At 43.1% G+C, this 21,793-nt stretch overlaps 1 protein-coding gene across 3 annotated transcripts in view; it reads right to left on the reverse strand.

Annotated features, from left to right (window-relative positions):
* The window catches only part of n4bp3 (NEDD4 binding protein 3), a 110,774-nt gene that overhangs the window by 1,173 nt on the left and 87,808 nt on the right, over positions 1 to 21,793 (reverse strand). For all 3 annotated transcript variants that reach the window (XM_078550655.1, XM_078550654.1, XM_078550652.1), the window contains 2 exons: positions 6,811 to 7,266; positions 1,106 to 1,924 (listed from right to left, as the gene is read on the reverse strand). In XM_078550655.1, coding sequence (XP_078406781.1) covers positions 1,106 to 1,924; positions 6,811 to 7,227 — 1,236 coding nt within the window. In that variant the 5' untranslated portion in view covers positions 7,228 to 7,266. The remainder of the gene's footprint in view (positions 1 to 1,105; positions 1,925 to 6,810; positions 7,267 to 21,793) is intronic.

Genomic DNA, 21,793 nt, shown 5'->3' on the forward strand with positions numbered 1-21,793 from the left:
TCACTGCTCCAAGTTAGATCCTTCACCTCTGATATTTTAAAAAGCATCTCACTCACTCAACCATGAGGTAAAAATGGTCACTGCCAGTGGTGAATATCAGTGGGAAGGAAAATGTCACCTTGTAATGGCAAAACAGACATTGAAATTGCAAACATAGCAGAGGATCGAAACATCTGTTTTCCTGATGATTTATGAAATTGGGTTGCCAAAGTTTCATGAAATAAGATGCAGAAGAATTAACAGAGCCAAACTCCAAAGCTCATACTCACTGGTGTGGTACTGAGCCTGAGCTTTACAGAGAGCAGAAATATCCCAAGTTTGATCCTAGCAGGATGGGCAGAACAGAGCAAAACAACAAAATCAGCCAGGAGTCAAAAGCTTGAATGAAATACAGTGAGACCTCTGGAAAGTGTAACACAAGTTTGCTGTGTTGCACTACACATTTTTCTGGACATGCACAGTCCAAGCTTAGATGTGTTGGATGATCACTTGGTTGAGGTAGATGAGGGCTTCAGAACCATTGCAAGAGTCACTGTTTTCAGGGCAGTAGGATAGAATGGCAGAGGAAATGGAGGAGGGTGGTGGGGGTGGCAGGGGTGGTGGTGGTGGGAGGAGGAAGGAGAAAAAACCCCACAAGATTGACCAGCATATGTCCCCTAGCCCTGGTGATCAGTGATGTGTAACCTCCAAGCACCTGATATGGTGCTTGCCTGTAATTTTACAAAAAAGTGAATCACAGAATATTACAGCAGGGAAGGGGGCCAGTCGGCCCATGGAGTCTGTGTCAGCTCTTTCAAAGAGAAATCTAATTAGTCCCACTCCCCAGCTCTTTCGTCATATTCCTGTGGATAGACTATTAAATTAAAAGTGAAGCTTTTTACACTGTAGGATTAAAAATAATACTAGCAATATGTAGAGCTATAGATTCCTCCTATTGCTAATGGAATGGTAAATTGGGTGATAAAAACAGTGATTTCCACTTTATACAGAAACCAAAATCAGTAAAGAGGAAGATATGGCTCACTTATTTGGGTTTCCCTGTTGTTAACTTTCTAAAAAATGTGCTAGATAATAAATGGCAATGCATATCTGTAAATAATCCTACCTCCCATTTGGTCTCCTCTAGCCTTGGGGTTAAGTCGTCTTGCTCCTGCCTGTAAGATGTACATCGGCCTTTGAGTTGCTCACATTCCTGCAGTAACTTGTCAAAATCCTCCTGCAGCCTCCTCTTCTCCTGCTGGACCTTGAAGACCTGCAGCTGCAGAGTCCGCTGGGAGCGCTGGGCTTGCTGGGTTACCTGACGCAGCTTGCTGGCGTAGATACGCTTGAGCTCGCCCATCTCCTTCTCCCACAGCCTTTGTTTATCCTCAAACACCTGAGCAATGGCATCCTCACTTTCATCCAAGTTCCTCCTCACATGTTTGAGCTCCACTTCCTTCTCGTGAAGCCGGTCCTCCAGTTCCCTGACGACATCTTCCATCGACCTTGAAAGCTCACAGGAGGGGGACATATTGCCCTGAGGGTTCAACCGGTTGAGGACTGCCATACTCTTACAGGAAAAACGCCCGCTGTCAGAGTTTGCCACCTCCTTGGTTCCTCCATCAAGGTAATTTGACCCAATGTGGTTGATTTGACCCATTGAAGCACTTATCTGCCCTACGTGATGCTTCAGGCCTGTTCCACATGGAGGGAGACTAGTCATAGAGTTCCGCCCAGAGTCAGACATGTCTTCCTCTTGACTGACAGTCCTGAAGTAATCCTGCTTTTCATTTCCATTCCTCAGTGATGAATGGTCAATCTTGCTGAAGATATTGAGGCTGGCTGTGCTGTCAGACAGATCTTTGGTCTGTTGCGGATACAGGTTCTGCATTGAACTGAAGTTCTTTGGCACCACAGGCTTGAAGGCAGAGGATCGGAACCGAGCCTGTGAAGGAAAGACAAGGTGGACAGGAATGAAGTCAAAAGCAAATATATTGAAAGGTTTGCTATTCTGCAATTCATTGGATCTGTGTGTAAAATTGGCTAGGGAAACAAATGGCCAGATTTTCGCAGAGTTGGGCTGACTCCAAAGGCCTTTAAAAATATCAGGCTGGACCCTATTCTGGGATTCCCACCCCCATTCTCCATCAGTGCAGCATAAGGCTAAAGGTAGCAACCTTTTAGGCTTGCAAGAGTGGTAGTTTTTTTCAAAGCAGATTTATGAATGGGTGGTTTTTTTTTTGGGTGTTTCAAGACTTGCCATTGTTCTTATATGGCTGTTTGGTTCTATACATAGTGCATAATGGGCGAGTTGGCATGGGGGATGCAGGGGGTCCATGGAAGGGGCACAGAGGGGGCATGGGAGTAGGGGTGAGAACTGGAGGGCCTAACAGCCTTTAAAACAACTGGGACAGAAAACCCAGAGAACCACGGCAGGCCTTCTAACCAGCCCGCCTCAGCAGTCGCCTCTGAAGGCGGCGGCCCCAACTCCATCCCGTCCCCGCCTCCCTAGCACGAAAATATTGAGGGGGGAGAGGTGGGGGCAGGGGGCTCTTTTAAGGACATGTGTCTGCCGAGTCGGGGAATTTCCCAACTCTAGCTTTCTGGCTTGATGGTGAAAACCTGCCTCAAAACATTCTGCCCTCATGCTCATCATTGTGAGCTGGTCAGCTGGAAGGAGTTATTTCCTTCTGAATTTTTGCAGTGTCAAATGAAAAAACTGTCAGGTGGATGGTAAAACTCCCTGCTGCGTGACATTCCCAATACAGGTCATCACGGCCAAAGTCTCTATTAATGCTCCCAATTTTGGGCATTCTCTACAAGTGCAGATTCATTTGATTTTAACTCGTACAACATGTGAGTGATACTTCCACCAGCTCTGTCTGGACTGGGTCTAATGCAGGTCTTAATGGTTAGGGTACTTTGGTGCCGTCCCATTAAACCCAACTTCTGGGTCTTTACTTGCCTTACCAAAGAGGAATTAAAAAAAAAAGATATGTTCTCAAAAAAAACAATAATTAGCAGGAAGTAGTTTGTTTGAACGTTGGACATGCAGGGAGAAAATAAAACGAGGTTGAAACACTGACTGGTACCAATTCTAAATCCGCACCATGTTTTGAGGTCTGCACACATTTTTTTTTGTAGGAAAATTCCAGCCGGACACTGTAATTGACGAGCGTTTCAATTAAATGTTACACAATTATAGTCACCAGCTTTATACATAAGCTTATTATCAGGTCACCCATCCTCAGAAGAACGCTAGCAATCACACTCAAGTGACACTTCCATTTCTCAAACCTACTATTCTCATGGTCCAACTGAGATTGCCAGAGTAATGATACAGCAACACCTTGAGGTAAACAAGAGAGTGTGTTACTGCATGTGAAGGCATTTCCCCGCACCTCAAGAAGCAGTAGAGCTGGCTTAGTAATGTTTCTTCTGGCTGTGAATGCTCAGGTAGTCTCACTAAATTTTTCAAAGCAGCAGAGTGGATTATAGAGACAGTCTCAGCCAGACACTTCTGAACATTGCACGTTAGGTTCATGGACTAGTAGCTAAGGGAATTACAAGACTACCTCATGTAGAATCAGTTCTATTAATATCAATTCGACATTATAGCACATCCCTTCTGGCCTCATTAAACTTCATGGCCAGGAGATGATGCTGTCTTAGTAGCATATTGTGTCTGCCACCTGTAAAAGGTCTGTCTTTCTGAAGTAGTATTTAGCTGCTATTATTTGCATTTTTATTACACATAATACTTGTGTCTCCATGTAAATGAAATCCTCTACCTTACCTGAATCCCAATGAAAACAGAGGGTTTAAAAATAGTAATTTTTAACTGTCACTTGCTTTTCTCTTGATGTAATTAAAATTTCAAGCTCTTACTAAACATTATAATGTCTGGGATTTTTAAATTATGTTCTTTATTTCTGCAATAGTCTAACATTTTACAGTCCTAAAAAAAATGGAAATTTCACTCCTTTAGATGTTAGAATAGGCAAATATGTTGAACAGTTCGGGCAGAGTTTGCAAAATTTTGATGTATCGTAGTATCTCATCAAATTCCAAAGCCATTCTCCTCGCACTTGGTCATTCAACATATTCACCAGTATTTTTAGCTATTCTTGATGGATCGAACCAGCTCTACTTTGAGATATTATCCATTTCACGCACCCTCCCTGCTGCCCAACTTAAAAGCACTTGACCATAAAATGGTAGCTGTGCTGTCAATGAATCAGAGTTGGATTGGCAATCAATTTTAGGGCATAAAATGTGGAAATTGGAAACATCATAGTTCAGGTACAGACTAGGCATTCCTCCTTTGAGGGGAAAAGGTAGAGCATCCAAAATTAATCCACCCTGGATGGCAAAGAAAATAAAAATTAACAGAAAAAAGGAGGCTTATGTCAAATGTCAGGTGCAAGATTTAGTTAATAACAAGGAAGATTGCAAAAGGTTTTGGAGGAAACTTGAAAAGGTTAATAAGGGAGACAAAGAGAGGTTATGAGAAAAGATTAGCAGGCAACATTAAATTGAACCCTAAAACATTTTATAAAGCGTGTGCGGCTAGCTAGGGAAAAGATTGGGCCTAACAATGATCCAAAAGAGAAATCGTCATATCGTGGCAGAAGACATGGCAAAAAGTATTAAATGCATACTTGGCATCTTTCTTCACAAAGGAAGCAGATGATGTGACGGTTATGCCAAAAGAGGAGAGGATGTTATGGACAAGATAACAAATTGATAGACAGGGCATATTTAAAAGACTACTGAAAGTTGGTAAATCACCTGGTCCAGATGGTACGCATCCTAGTTTGCCGAAAGAAGCAAAGATGTAAATAAAAGAGGCATTGGTCACAATCTTTTAATCTTCATTGGATACAGGAGTAATGCCAGAGGACTGGAGGGTTGCTAATATCATCTCACAATTCCATAAATGGATGATGGATAAACCAGGAAACTAGGGGCCAGTCAGCCAAATACCAGTGTTGGGGGAGTTATCAGAAATCATTATCAGGGACAAAATAAGCTCTCATTTTGGAAAAAAGCATGGGTTAATCAAGACAGGCAGCATGGATTTGTTAAAGGATAAAACAGGTCTGACTAACTGATCAAATTTTTCGATGGGATAAGAGAGATGGTTGATCAAGATACAGCAAATGTTGTATAGATGGCCTTTTGGAAGGCATTCAACAGAGTGATATGCAGGAGGCTTAAAAGACAATGGCGGTTCATGGAATTAAGAGAAAAGCAGTGGCATGGATCCAAAATTGGCTCAGCGACAGGGAGCAAAGTGCAGTGCTTGATGGATGCTTTTCAGACTTGTAGGTGGTTTGCTATGGTGTTTCCCAAGGGTCATATTTGGGGTGTAATTTTATGGCCCCTCCCATCGGCGGGACCTTACGGTCCCACCGAAGTCAATGGAGGTTTGAACGGCTCGCCACATTTTATGGTCCCGTCCCTGCCGCAACAGGGCCGCAAAATTCTGACCTCGGGTCCATTACCTATTTCCAATTTTTATAAACCACTTAGATTGGATGCAAGAAGTAGCATAATAAAGTTTGAAGAGGATATGAAAGTTGTCATAATAGTAGATAGCAATGAGGATAGTTATAGGCTTCAGGATGGCAGAGACAAAATGGTGAAATAGGCTGAAGCATAGCAGATGGAGTTCAATGCGGAAAGTGTGAAGTGATGCACTTTGGGAGAACTAATATGGAAAGACAGCATGGTACATATGGCGGGATTTTGAAAAGTAAGAACTTGGTATTCATATACACAAATCCTTAAAAGGTGGCAGGACAAATTGATAAGGCAGTTAAAAAAACATATAAAACATGACTTGGGTTTGTAAATAGAGGAATAAAAGTAAAGGGATCAAGCTAGAACTTTATAAATAACTGGTTTGGCCTCAGTTGGAGTAGTGAGGACAATTCTGGGCACCATATTTCAGGAAAGATGTAAAGAACAAGAAAAGAGTATAGGGGAGGTTTACCAGAATGTTATCAGGGATGAGGGACTTCAGTTATAAGGAAAGGTTGGAAAGGTTAGGACCATTTTCCTTGGAACAGACAAGATTAACAGGGGGCCAAACAGAGATTTTCAAGGTGAGAGGTTTTGATAGAGTGAATAAGGAAAAAATATTCCCTCTGGTGGCTGGGTCAATAACTAGAGGTCATAGATTCAAAATCATTGGAAAAAGATCTTGAGGGAAGATGAGGAAATATTTTTCACTTGAAGATGTTGGGATCCGGAAAGCTCTATTTGGAAAAGGTGGTGGAAGCCAATTTCACGGATAATTTTAAAAGGGAGTTGGACAGGAACTGGAAGATGAGGAACTTACAGGATTGTGGACAAAAAGCAGGGAAGTAGGAGTAAGCACGCCTGCTCTTAGCACAGGCAACAACCAAATTGTGAATTGTGATGCAGCTTGCAAATAACAAGTTGACCTTATTTGCAAATGAAACATTTGGGAGAGGCAGGGGAGTGGGAAAGAGAAGTATGGATTTAGATCCTTCTGCAGCCCTTTGTAAGACACCATGTCTAAAAACAGGAATCAAAAAAATAGAATAGAGCAAGAGAAAAAATAAAAATTCAGAAAGAGATGAAAATAAAGCCAGTTATATAGGAAAAGTAAAATGAAAAGTTGATAAAACTACAAATGGGATAATTCTTTTGTGGGATGTGGGCATCACTGGCAAGGCCAGCATTTGTTGCCCATCCCTAATTGCCCTTAAGAAGAAATGAAGAGTAAAGGCCAGCTTTTCAAAGAGAAAAATCCACTGCTCATAGTGAAAAGTCAGAGATTCAGTACTGTGTTTAAAGTACCTTTTCAAATTTCCCTCCAACAGGAAGTGAATTCTTTGTCAAATCAATCTCCTTCCCATCTTTATAACATGTTTTCCCATAAATCTCATTTTGTCCATCTTTTCGGCAGCGTTCCATGGAAGAACTCCCAGATGCAATCCTTTTCTCCGCCTTCGATCCTTTTTTAGTGTTGTTCAGGTAGTTCAGTAACTCTCTTTGGGTCAACCCCTTTTTAAACAGCCCATCTGGCTGCCTGATGTTGTAAGCGTTTCCATTTCTGTTACCCTTCAGACCATCACCTAGAAGGTCTTGTTTTTCAGTCATTAAACTACCGACACTTCCCATGTTGCACTTGCTGTTGTCCGGTGAGCAAGGGTACAGGTTGTTGCAATGGCTGCTGCGATCACTGGATGCACTCAAGGTTTGGACTGCAGCCATGGACCCTCAGGACTCCAGGGAAAAGGCTCGATGGCAACACTAGAAGAAAGGAGACAAGAAATTTAGAGGTCAATTGCTATGGAGACAATGCAGACTATGAACATACGACCTAGGAGCAGGAGTAGGCCACTCGGCCCTTTGAGCATGCACCACCATTCAATAAAATCATGGCTGATCTGATTGTAACTTCCACTTCACATTCCTGCCTACCCCTGATAACCTTTCACCCCCTTGCTTATCAAGGATCTATCTAGCTCTGCCTTCAAAAAAAATTCAAAGACTCTGCTTCCATTGCCATTTCAGGAAATGTGTTCCAAAGATTCACGACCCTCAGAAAAAATTTCTCCTCATCTCTGCCTTAATTATTTTTAAACCCATGACTCCTAGTTCTAGATTCTCCCACAAGAGGAAACATCCTCTCCATATCCACCCCGTCAAGACCCCTCAGGATCTTATTGATTTTAATCAAGTTGCCTCTTACTCTTCTAAACTCCAGTGGAGACAAGCCTAACCTGTCCAACTTTTCCTCATAAGGCAACCCACCTATTCCTGGTATTAGTCTAGTAAACCTTCTCTTAACTGCTTCTAATGCATTTACATCCTCTTAAATAAGGAGACCAATACTGTACACAGTACTCCAGATGCAGCCTCACCAGTGCCCTGTATAACTGAAGCATAATCTCCCTATTTTTGTAATCAACTCCCTCACAATGGATGTTAACATTTTTTTAGCTTTCCTAATTACTTGCTGTACCTGCATACTAGCCTTTTGTGCAGTAGGACACCCAGATCCCACTTAATCTCAGAGCTCTGCAACCTCTCACCAATGCGATAATATGTTTTTTTATTCCTCCTGCCAAAATGGACAATTTCACATTTACCCACATTATACTCCATTTGCCAGATCTTTGCACACTCACTTAGCCTATGTCACTTTGTAGCCTCCTTATGTCCTATTCACAACTTACTTTCCTCCCTGTCTTTGTGTCGTCAGCAAATTTAGTAACCAAACCTCCAGTCCCTTTACCCATGTCATTTATATAAAATGTAAAAAGTTGAGGCTCCAGCACACTGTCCCTGTGTCCTTGTGGCACACCACTCATCACACCCTGCCAACCAGAAAAAGACATGTTTACGGCTACCCTCTGTTCCGTTAGCTAGCCAATCTTCTACCCATGCTAATATGTTACCCCCTATGCCATGAGCTTTTTTATCTTCCGCAATAATCTTTGATGTGGCTTCTTATCAAATGCACTCTGGAAATTTAAGTACAGTACATCCACTGGTTCCCCGTTATCCACAACACATGTGATTCCTTTATAAAACTCCGATAAATTGGTTAAACGTGGTTTCCCTTTCATAAAACCATCTGCCTGATTGCCTTGAATTTTTCTAAGTATCCTGCTATAACATCTTTAATAATAGCTTTTAACATTTTCCCTATGACAGATGTTAAGCTAACTGGCCTGTAATTTCCTGCTTTCTGTCTGCCCCCATTTTTGAATAAAGGACCAATCTAATGGAACTTTCCCCAAATCCAGGGAATTTTGGAAAATTAAAACCAATACACCAACTCACTTCCTTTAAGACCCTAGGATGAAGTCCATCAGGATCCTGGGATTTATCAGCCTGCAGCTCCAACAATGTGATCATTACCACATCTCTGGTGATTGTGATTTTCCTGAGTTCCTCTCTACCATCCATTTCCTGATTTACAGCTATTTCTGGGATGTTACTTGTATCCTCTATAGTGAAAATCGATGCAAAATACTTGCTCAATTCATCTGCCATCTCCTTATTTTCCATTATTAATTTCCCAGACTCAATTTTCTCATGCCTCTTTCCACTACCCTGCAGAGAGTAGAGTGCGTGCCAACTATAATCACGCAATGAGCAAAGGGCTTGCTCTTATCTGACAGAAGAAACAAAATGTGAACATTCCTACTACACAGTAAATGGTAAACGCAGTGAGCATCCTCCACAAAGTCTGAATACTTGGCACATATTATGGCCTTGACCAAAAATACTCTTCTAATCACAATTTTTAAAAAAATATTCATTGCCCAGGTGTGTGTATTGATGGCATTTATTGCTCATCCTAGTTGCCCTTGAGAAAGTGGTGAGCCACCAGGTTTAAAGCCACAATGTTCAGTCTCTGGTTCAATTCAACTTTCAGAGTGTACAGAATCAGCTATGAATGGGTTATGTATCAGGACTCTTTCTGTACTTGTTGTGGGGTTGCAGCATTTTAAGTGAGGTCTGCTCCTTTCCTTTATTTTACTTGGACAAACTGTTAACAGAAAAGTATTTTTTTTAAATCCACTTCTTCAGAACTGCTGTCAATTGGATGGGGCAAAGAGAGAGTGAATGAGTGGGTTCAGCTCAGGTTCTTGCCTTCAGCACTATGCAGTGTCTCCTGCTGGAAAAATGTACATGTTCAGACAATGGGCGAGAACAGCAGGGGGTCTGGCCATGTTGCACTGTAGTCAAATAGCTTGATAACATGTAAAATGGGGATCAGGCACCGTACGGCTAACAACAATTATGAAACAGTACCCCAGAAAAGTAGTCAGTGGAACCTGGACACGAGTCAAAAGCGAAATAAACTGGCAGAAAGACAAAGCCATCTAAGCATTTTTGCAAACTGTTCATTTAAATGCTTCACTGAAAAACTGAAAGCAAATCTTGCTCCTTTCCCATGCAATACAATGCTGTTGCTTCATACTCGTAACTTCTGTTTAGAAAACACTTGCATTGTGACCCTAGCAATAGAAGGTGCACAAATGATAAAACCAAGACTCGACTCCACCCTCAGTGCTGAAGGGCTTTAAAAACACATGAAACTTCATAACTGAACTTCCTGCTGATTGACCAGCATTGCATTTAAACGACTGCAAGGCAAAATGGTCGTGCACTTTACTGTAACCTGCCATGTGCCAGCAGGTGATGGTGTGTTCTACCATACTCAAAAAAAATGAATTATAATTAAAGTTTACCTCACTTCTACTATCTTTGGAGTAAAGTAGGACTTTGATGTAAGTTTTTTGGAGCAAAAGATCTCTTTTTGTTGTGATCACAAATATTGTCAAATGAGCCATTTTTGTAGTTTCTAACAGTGCCAAATTTGATTATACCAAATAGATGCAGAGCAAAATCCTAATCTGTTCAAACAATGGTCTTTGACAGATTCAGATGAGGACTGGAATGTGCAGTTAGTGACAGATTCCATTTCCCCCCCAATCTTTCCTAAAATGCATAATTACTCTGATCAGCAAATGCCATTAGAGGGCTGACAAAAGAGGCAGAGCCATTGCAATTTCCTTACATCCCTAATGACCACACGTAGTTGATGTTCTTTTTCCACCTGGAATTTTTTATTCATTCATGGGATACGTGCGTGGCTGGCTAGGCCAGCATTAATTGCCCATCCCTAGCTGTCCTTGAGAAGGTGGGAGTGCGCTGCCTTCTTGAACTGCTGCAGTCCATGTGGTGTAGCTACACCCACAGTGCTGTTAGGGAGGGAGTTCCAGGATTTTGACCCAGTGACAGTGAAGGAACGGCGATATATTTCCAAGTCAGGACGGTGAGTGGCTTGGATGGGAACTTCCAGGTGGTGGTGTACCCATGTGTCTGCTGCCCTGGTCCTTCTAGATGGTAGCAGTCATGGGTTCGGAAGGTGCTGTCTAAGGAGCCTTGGTGTGTTTCTGCAGTGCATCTTGTAGCTAATACACACTGCTGTTGCTATGCATTGGTGGCAGAGGGAGTGAATGTCTGTGGATGGGATGTCAATCAAGCGGGTTGCTTTGTCCTGGATGATGTCAAGCTTGGTGTCGACAATGTATTGGAGCTGCACTCATCCAGACAAGTGGAGAGTATTCCATCACACTCCTGACTTGTGCCTTGTAAATGGTGGACAGGCTTTGGGGAGTCAGGAGGTGAGTTACTCGCCGCAGGATTCCTAGCCTCTGACCTACTCTTGTAGCCACAGTATTTATATGGCTTGTCCAGTTCAGTTTCTGGTCAAAGGTAACCTCCAGGATGTTGATAGCAGAGGATTCGTTGACCGTAATGCCATTGAATGTCAAGGGGCAATGGTTAAATTCCCTCTTGTTGAAGATGGTCATTGCCTGGCACTTGTGTGGTGCAAATGTTACTTGCCGCTTGTCAGCCCAAGCTTGGATGTTGTCCAGGTCTTGCTGCATTTGGACATGGACTGCTTCAGTTTCTGAGGATTCGTGAATGGTGCTGAACATTGTGCAATCATCAGCAAACAACCCCACTTCTGACGTTATGATGTAAGGAAGGTCATTGATGAAGCAGCTGAAGATGGTTGGGCCTAGGACACTACCCTGAGGAACTCCTGCAGTGATGCCCTGGAACTGAGATGATTGACCTCCAACAACCACGTACATGCTAGGTATGACTCCAACCAGCAGAGAGTTTTCCCCTGGTTCTCATTGACTTCAGTTTTGCTAGGACTCCTTGATTCCATACTCAGTCAAATGCTGCCTTGATGTCAAGGGCAGTCAGTCTCACCTCACCTCTGGAGTTCAGCTCTTTTGTCCATGATTGAACCAAAGCTGTAATGAGGCCAGGAGCTGAATGACCCTGGTGGAACCCAAACTGGGCATCAGTGAACAGGTTATTGCTAAGCAAGCACCGCTTGAAAGCACTGTTGATGACCGAGAGTAGACTGATGGGGCGGTAATTAATTGGGTTGGGTTTGTCATGTTGTGTGTGTCCTGGACATACCTGGGCAATTTTCCACATTGCCGGGTAGATGCCAGTTTTGTAGCTGTACTGGAACAGTTTGGCTAGGGGCTTGCAAAGTTCTGGAACACAAGTCTTCAGTACTATTGCCAGAATATTGTCAGGGCCTATAGTCTTTGCATTATCCAGTGCCTTCAGCCGTTTCTTGATATCACGTGGGGTGAATCGAATTGGCTGAAGACTTGCATCTGTGATGCTGGGGACCTCCAGAGGAGGCAGAGATGGATAATCCATCGGCACTTCTGGCTGAAGATTTTGCAATTCTTTCAGCCTTATCTTTTTCACTGATGTGCGGGGCTCCCCGATCATTGAGGAAGGGGATATTTGTGGAGCCTCCTCCTCCAGTGAGTTGTTTAATTGTCCACCACCATTCACGACTGGATGGGGCAGGACTGCAGAGCTTAGATCTGATCTGTTGGTTGTGGAGTCACTTAGCTTTATCCATCACTTGCTGCTTACACTATTTGGCACACAAATAGTCCTGAGTTGTAGCTTCACCAGTTGACATCTCATTTTTAGGTATGCCTGGTGCTGCTCCTGGCATGCTGCACTCTTCATTGAACCAGGGTTGATCACCTGGCTTGGTGCTAATGATAGAGTGGGGGATATGCCTGACCATAAGGTTAGGATTGCAGTTGAGTACAATTCTGCTGCTGTTGATGGCCCACAGCGCCTCCTGGACGCCCAGTTGGATTGCGAGGTCTGTTTGAAATCTATCCCATTTAGCACAGTGGTAGTGCCACACAACATGTAATCCTTTACCACAGGAGTGTACTTTGGGGAAAACAATACCAATTAGCACATCAGGCTATGAGATGGTCTTCAACGCAATAATACAGAATTAATACTTCAGGTGTATAACTGAGCTCACTGGAAAAATTTCAAGTAGTAAATTGATGGGTAGCTGATCAGTTTAAAGGTCATGCAAATGTCACTAGAGCTTATACCAATCAGTTACTACCGGCTGCTCCAAAACTACACACTGGCATTGGCTGAATGATTGGTTCAGAATTAGAAGTGCTTTGAGGACAAATATCAACACAGAAAAAGAAGTCTCTTTCATCAGCTAGTCAGTAAAGACAATTCAGAAATCACTGTCAAACCAAGCATTCCAAGGACTTGTAGGAGAGAGGCAAAACTGACTCCATCTGGCTTAGGACCACTCCTCACTTTTCAGAATGGATTAAATTCAAGTCCTGGGTGCAAAAATTCCACTGAAGTCCAGCAGCCCAACTAACTTTGGGTTTTTTACTCTCGAAAAGAGAATGCCGAGAGGTGACATGATTGAGATCTTTAAAATTATGAAGGAGTTCGATAGGTTTGATGTGGAGATGTTTCCACTTAGAGGAGTCCAAAAAGGGCCAGGAATACAAGATTGTAACCAATAAATTCAATAAGGAATTCAAGAGAAACTTCTTTGCCCAGAGAATGTAAAGCTTTCACTACATGAATAGCTGAGGTGAACATGAACACCAATTTAGGCTTGTTGGGTCAAATGGTCTGTTTCTGTGCTGTAAATTCTATGTAATCAGACAAAAGACAGTTAAAGAAGTCTTTCATCAATCTGATCCTAGAAATCCTACTTGCCTCCTTGGCAGAGGTGTTCACATTACATAGAACAGACCATTTGACACAAGTCTGATCTGGTGTTTACCCTCCCCATGCACAAATAGTTCCAATGGTATTTAATCCCCACTCATCATCCAACTATTCACCTAATATTTAATGTTGACTTAGTTTATGCTGAATCATTCATCCCGAGAGTGAATTCAACAGTCTCACAACTTTCTCGGCTACTGGAAACAGTCTGCTTTTATCACCCCTGTCTCAACTTTCATAATTTGAAATCTGTATTGTTCTAGACAAAAGTATTAAATTTTATCAAGTCTTTGGTATTTGCCTTTCCTTATATCAAATCATAACCCGATGAATGTACCCTCTCGCAACCTTCCATATGCTTCCTAAAGCTGGACATTATATTCTAACAGAGGTCTTAAGCTTCATGAAGATTCACTGTTACATTTTTACATTCACTTTTATACTTTCTACCTAATGATAAGCCGAATTCCATTAGATTATTTTTTTTAAATAGCCTCATCAACCCAAGGATCTGTCCTGTAAACAGGTACATCTAACTTCCTCGACTCATCAAAACAACAAGCCAACTTTCATTCCTGCTTTTTTTAAAACCAAACTGCATCACTTCACAAGCAATGACGCTGAATTCCATTTACCAATTTTTAGCCTATTGCTCAATCTTATTAATATTCCTCTTTAGCTTCCTATGGTCTTCTAAATAATTAACTGTACTATTTTTGGTATCATCTGCAAATTTCAGCACTATTCCCTATGCAGGTTCGTGACACTTCCCACAGTGAGTGTCAACACCTGTGCTTGAAACTCCCAACATCTGCGAGTAATGACATCACCCCCCCTTTCCTGTGTTGACATTTTTAGGTTTAGTTTGTTCATTCTGCTTGTATTACCGGCATAGATCAGCTAGCCCACCTGGCACTTCCTTCCCCCTCTCCATTCCAGCTCAGCAAACTTGGATTGTCAGAAATCTTTGCTCTCGTGCAGCTCTCACTTCACTCTGAACTTGTGTGAACTTGTCTCTCAAAGCCATGTGAAATTATTTGGTCCCTATTTCTTAAATCAGTGTTTGCTAGCAAAAATCCAGCAATTATTGTTCTCATCACAAAAAGTATTAACAATCACATCCCAATCATTGTAAAGTGAGATCTAAGTTGCTAATCACCATAAAGCTTAGGTGAATGAGAAACCTATTACTCAGTTACCAATTTGCTTCTGAACAAATTGGTTTAATTGTGACACTCAGGCCTGGATATTCATGAAGGCGGAGAACTTCTCCATCGAACGAAGATGGCTGCAGAGGCCAGAATCTGGAAGTCCCGCCTCTTCATGCCCCTGTGCCAAGGAATGCCCCCCAAACAATCCCTATGGCCCCTCACTCCTGCCATGCCAAGATGTGCCTGCAAACAACCTCCATGCCAAGGTATGCCTCCAATCAATTCCTATGGCTTCTCATGCCACCCATGCCAAGCTACAGCACTTATACACTATACACTGTATAGAGCCAATGAATCCAATAGTATCAGTGGGATGTGTAAAAAAAAGTTTTAAAAAAGTCATGCATTGATAACTTTCCACTTTTGTTTAAAAAATCCTTTTTACCTCAGCTGAATAGAAGTGTCAAACATCCAGACCCTTTAAAGTATCAATAGCAAAAACTGAAAGCACTTGGAACCTCTCTTTATCATAACATTGTGCAATTGGTAGTATAGATCAGATAACCTGAGCTGCCAATCAAGCAATGTTTTCCCTGGGGTCCAGGTGTTTTATTACTCTAATGGATGTCCCTGCTCTAGCCAAAAATACATAATGACACTTGGCTGAGAGCCCAGAAATTCATTAGCCTATTGAATGACCTGAGCCGCAGGGCTCTTTAACTCTAACTTTTGAAGGAGGGATTGAATCTCTGCAGATAGATAGAATCAGGCACTGTATTGACAACAAACACATTGCTCAGCATTGAGGGTACAAGTCATTAATTCTGATCAAATTGACACAGTGTGACACTGCCCAACCATCTCTCTTCTACCAAGCTCTCCTTGCTCAACAATATTTAGCTTCTCACTTTAGTATTCACATCCAAACCAGGGACAAAGAAGCTCCAAGAACCATGGAAACACTGTTTGGAGAATGCAAATAGTTAAGTAAGTGTAACTATACTGTTTACTGTTGCAATTTGATGGTTTCATGTCACTCCAGTTACAGAATATTATCAGTTTTGACAGTTATAGCTCAAACTAATAAAATGGGCAAAGACAAGCAGAATACATGCGACACCACAAAATCTGGTGGCACTATCATTTCTCATAATCATTTCCCTCATTAAAGCAGGTCAATACTTTATACCAGAGTACAAGAATTGCATCAGTTCATAGCTTCTCAAATATTTTCTTGGCTCTGGAACATTCTCCTAGACAGAGCTGCCTAAAAATTCAGCCCTTGCTTCTGGAAATTCAAATGCGGAGGTGTAAATAACGGAAGTCTTTTGGCTTACCACTTAGAAAAATTTGTAACTAATCACTGAGAGGAGCCACCAGGGTGTGAATCAGAGAGATGAACACACTCGACCTCTCCCTCCAGCAGCACCGCCGCACCCTTTTTCAAAGCTGTGTGTGCCCCCAGTTTCATTTTATTCTTCGTCTCATCCGACGCCTCAACAAGAAACTTTGTCTCTTTCTTTCAGGTGCAAAGCTCCAACAACTCATCAACACCAACATCCATCCAGGACCCTCCACCCCTGCCTGTCCCCCTGTCCCCATCCCGTCATCCAATCCCAGCCCCGGCCGTGTATTCACCATACCCCTGACCTTCCCCTCTCCGACGCTGAACGTTCAGTGCTCAGCAAAGGACTTAGTTTCATACCCCTATGCCCTCATCGCAATGAATTTCGGGCTCGGCACAATGTTGAACTCTTCTTCCGCCGCCTTTGTCTCCTTGCTCAATTCTTTGGGCAGGAGTCCTCTCCCCGTTCAACGGATCCTTTTACCCACCTCCAATATTCTCCCTCCACCTGGAACCCTCCCTCTGGATTCTTACCTTCTCTTGATCTTTTCATTGAGAACTGTCGGCGTGACATTAGTCGTCTCAATTTCTCTGCTCCTCTCACCCATTCTAACCTGTCTCTCTCTGAACTTGCTGCACTCCGTTCTCTCAGGTCCAACCCTGACATTGTCATCAAACCCGCTGAAAAGGGTGGTGCTGTTGTTGTCTGGCGCACTGACCTCTACCTCGCAGAGGCTGAGCGTCAACTCGCAGACACTTCCTCCTACCTCTCCCTGCACCATGACCCCACCACTGAACATCAAGCCATTGTTTCCAGGACTGTTACTGGCCTCATCTCCTCTGGAGATCTTCCTCCCACAGCTTCCAACCTGATAGTCTCCCAACCTTTTACCTCCTACCCAAAATCCAAAAACAGGACTGTCCCGGCAGACCGATCGTATCAGCCTGTTCCTGCCCCACAGAACTCATTTCTTGCTATCTTGACTCCATTCTCTCTCCCCTTGTCCAGTCCCTTCCCACCTACATACGCGATTCCTCTGACACCCTACATCATATCAACAATTTCCAGTTCCCTGGCCCCAACCGCCTCCTCTTCACCATGGACGTCCAATCCCTCTACACCTGCATCCCCCACCGGGATGGTCTGATGGCTCTCCGCTTCTTCCTCGAACAGAGGCCCTAACAATCACAATCCACCACTACTCTCCTCCGTCTGGCTGAACTTGTTCTCACACTGAACAATTTCTCCTTAAACTCCTCTTACTTCTTCCAAATAAAAGGTGTGGCTATGGGTACCCGCATGGGCCACAGCTATGCCTGTCTCTTTATGGGGTATGTGGAACATTCCTTGTTCCAGTCCTACTCCAGCCCCCTACCACAACTCTTTCTCCGGTACATCGATGATTACTTCGGTGCTGCTTCATGCTCTTGTCTGGACCTGGAAAAATTTATTAATTTTGCTTCCAATTTCCACCCCTCCATCATTTTCACATGGTCCATCTCTGACACTTCCCTTCCCTTCCTTGACCTCTCTGTCTCAATTTCTGGTGATAGACTGTCCACCAATATCCATTACAAGCCTACCGACTCTCACAGCTACTATGACTACAGCTCCTCACACCCCGCTTCCTGTAAGGACTCCATCCCATTCTCTCAGTTCCTTCGCCTCCGTCGCATGTGTTCTGATGATGCCACTTTCAAAAACAGTTCCTCTGACATGTCCTCCTTCTTCCTTAACCGAGGTTTTCCACCCACGGTGGTTGACAGGGCCCTCAACCGTGTCCGGCCCATCTCCCGCGCATCCGCCCTCACGCCTTCTTCTCCCTCCCAGAAACATAATAGGGTCCCCCTTGTCCTCACTTATCACCCCACCAGCCTCCGCATTCAAAGGATCATCCTCTGCCATTTCCACCAACTCCAGCATGATACCACCACCAAACACATCTTCCCTTCACCCCCACCGGCGGCATTCCGTGGGATCGTTCCCTCCGTGACACCCTGGTCCACTCCTCCATCACCTCCTACACCTCAACCCCCTCCCATGGCACCTTCCCATGCAACCGCAGAAGATGCAACACCTGCCCCTTTACTTCCCCTCTCCTCACCGTCCAAGGGCCCAAACACTCCTTTCAAGTGAAGCAGCATTTCACTTGCACTTCCCTCAACTTAGTCTACAGCATTCGTTGCTCCCAATGCGGTTTCCTCTACATTGGAGAGACCAAACGCAGACTGGGTAACCGCTTTGCAGAACACCTTCGGTCTGTCCACAAGCATTACCCAGACCTCCCTGTTGCTTGCCATTTCAACACTCCATCCTGCTCTCATGCCCACATGTCTGTCCTTGGCTTGCTGCATTGTTCCAGTGAAGCTCAATGCAAACTGGAGGAACAGCACCTCATCTTCCGACTAGGCACTTTATAGCCTCCCGGACTGAATATTGAGTTCAACAATTTTAGATCATGAACTCTCTCCTCCATCCCCACCCCCTTTCTGATTTTCCCCCTCCTTTTTGTTTTTTCCAATAATTTATATAGATTTTTCTTTTCCCACCTATTCCTATTATTTTTAAATGTATTTCCATCCATTGTTTTATCTCTACCTTTTAGCCTTTTTCAATTCCTTCACCCCACCCCACCCCCACTAGGGCTATCTGTACCTTGCTCGTCCTGCTTTCTACCTTTAATTAGCACATTCCTTTAGATACTATCACCACCTTCAACCCCTGTTTGTCCTTTTGTCTGTGACATCTTTTGGTTATCTCCACCTATCACTGGCCCTCTATCCAGCTCTTCTTGTCCCACCCCCCCCCCACCCCCTTAAACCAGCTTATATTTCACCCCTTTTCTATTTTTCCTTAGTTCTGTTGAAGAGTCATGCGAACTCGAAACGTTAACTGTGCTCCTCTCCACAGATGCTGCCAGACCTGCTGAGTTTTTCCAGGTAATTTTGTTTTTGTTTTGGATTTCCAGCATCCGCAGTTTTTTGCTTTTATATAGATATTTGTGCTTGTTACATCTATCTCTTGTTGCTCAATGCTCTGTTAATACACAAAAATCTGAAGCCCAAGAGAATACTCCCACCACTGAAGTATCTTTTTTCCTAATTTCCCATGTCGGCAATCCGACGGCCTCTAAACATTGCTGCCAATTGTTGAGCTGTACAGTTTTGTGCTGTGGGCATACACAAAGCAGAGGCAAAAAGGGGAGGTGACTAACCCATTCCACACACTAAGCTTCCCTTTAATTATTCATGTTGAGTGTCCTTTTTAATGTTCACATCTTGTTGTAAATATTTGTTGAGATCAGGGGCGCTATGTCATTGGAGGGCTGAAGAATTAGCGATTCTGACAGAGCAAGAAAGCGGAATTAACATACAGTTAAAATGACAAATCGCTGAAGCAGCGTTGGGTTAATGATGTATCACTACTGATACGAGGTCAGTCTCTCTCACTGTCAACACACAAAGACTTGTCCAAGTTAGTTTCTCCAAATAAATTATCATTCAATATTTGATATATTGCAAAATGGAAGTTGAATATTTTTATTAGAAAGGACATTGAGAAGGACACTGGCTACGCGACAACTGGTGGGTTGTATATGGAAAAAACCTTGCTAGATCTACCCTGATTATTAAAACTTACAACGGCCTTAGGGACCATGATGGCCCAATGATGGTACAAAGAAATACCATTTGCTGTTTTTCTCCCACTGGATGATGGGCATATTCAACAGTATTTGGAAGTTGTGTCGCATAAAGACCAGAAAGGTTTCTGTCATGGTGAGACAAGGCATGCAGAAAGTGGAGGAACAATGTGAAGCAGGATTTTATTAGATTCTTAATACTTGAAATTGGCCAAGGATAGTAAGAATGGAATCCAACAAAAAAAATCATTGGCAATCACACCCACCTCCACACAACCCCCACACTCCAATTTTCCCAAACCCAAGGTTTGTTTCAAAATGCACTACGGTCCTTTGATACCACATCCAGATAAACGTGCATCATGTTTGAGGCTGAAAACATGGATTTCTATTGACTATTCAATTCTGGTAGGTCACTGCAACCAACTTCAACCTAGTCCTGCCCAGCACATATCCACACATGCATTTGAAACTAACAATGGAATAAAGTAAAAACCAACAACACTAAAGAAGACTCATAGACATTTACAGCACAGAAGGAGGCCATTCGGCCCATCGTGTCTGCACCAGTCAACAAAGATCTGACTACACTAATCCCATTTTCCAGCCCTTGGCCCATAGCTCTGGAGGTTATGGCAACACAACTGAATATCTAAATACTTCTTAAATGATACGAGAGTTTCTGACTCAACCACCCTCTCAGGCAGTGAGTTCCAGGCTCCCATCACCCTCCGGGTGAAAAAATTTCTCCTCAGCTCCCCTAACCCTAACCCTAATACATTTAAGAAGTATTTAGATATTCACTGGTTATTGACCCCTCTACTAATGGAAAAAGCGGCTCCCTATCCACCCTATCTATGCCCCTCATAATCTTATACACCTCTATCAGGTCCCCTCTCAACCTTCGCTGCTCCAAGAAAAATAACCCCAGCCTATCCAATCTTTCCTCATAGCTCAGACCCTCCAGCCCAGGCAGCACTGGTAAATCTCCTCTGCACCCCCTCCAGTGCAACCACATCCTTCCTATAATGTGGTGACCAGAACGGCTTGCAGTACTCCAGTTGTTGCATAACCAGTGCTTTATACAAGTTCCAGCATAATCTCCCTGCTCTTGTATTCTATGCCTTGACTAATAAAGGCAAGTATCCCACATGCCTTATTAACCACCTTATCTACCTGACCCGCTATCTTCATGGGTCTGTGGATATGCACACCAAGGTCCCTCTGATCCTCAGTACTTTCCAGGGTCCTACCATTCACAGTGTATTCCCTTGCCTTGTTAGCCCTCCCCAAGTGCATTACCTCAAACATTTCTGGGTTGAATTCCATTTGCCACTACTCTACCCACCTGAACAGTGCATTGATATCCTCCTGCAGTTTACGGCTATCCTCCTAACTATTTACCACCCTAGCAATTTTCATATCATCCGTGAACTTCTTGTTATACCCCCTAAATTTAAGTCCAAATCGTTTATGTATACCACAAACAGCAAGGGCCCCAGCACTGCACTGGAAACAGACTTCCAGTCACAGAAACATCACTCTACCATCACCCTCTGCTTCCTGCCTCTCAGCCAATTTTGGATCCAACGTGCCACTTTGCCTTGGATCCCATGGGCTCTTACTTTCTTGACCAGTCTGCCAGGAGGACCCTTATCAAAAGCCTTGCTAAAGTCCATGTAGACAGCATCAAATGCATCACCCTCATCAACACTCCTGGTTACCTCCTCAAAAAATTCTATCAAATTTGTCAAACATGACCTTCCCTTAACAAATCCATACTGACTATCCCTGATCAATCTGTGTCTCTCCAAGTGCAGATATATTCTGTCCCTCAGAATTCTTTCTAGTAACTTCCCCAACACTGAGGTTAGACTGACTGACTGACTCGATTATTAATCGAACATTTATTTATTTTATAACAATACAAACTATATACATTTCATCCATATTATCTAACAGTTATTCATTTATTTACTGTTTATTAATTTATTTACCAACACTTTTTTTCATTCATATTTATACATTTACAATGAATTCGAACCACTAACATCTCCAGG

This window comes from Cetorhinus maximus, chromosome 10 (genome assembly GCF_964194155.1).
Source record: "Cetorhinus maximus chromosome 10, sCetMax3.hap1.1, whole genome shotgun sequence".
Classification (NCBI taxonomy): domain Eukaryota; kingdom Metazoa; phylum Chordata; class Chondrichthyes; order Lamniformes; family Cetorhinidae; genus Cetorhinus; species Cetorhinus maximus.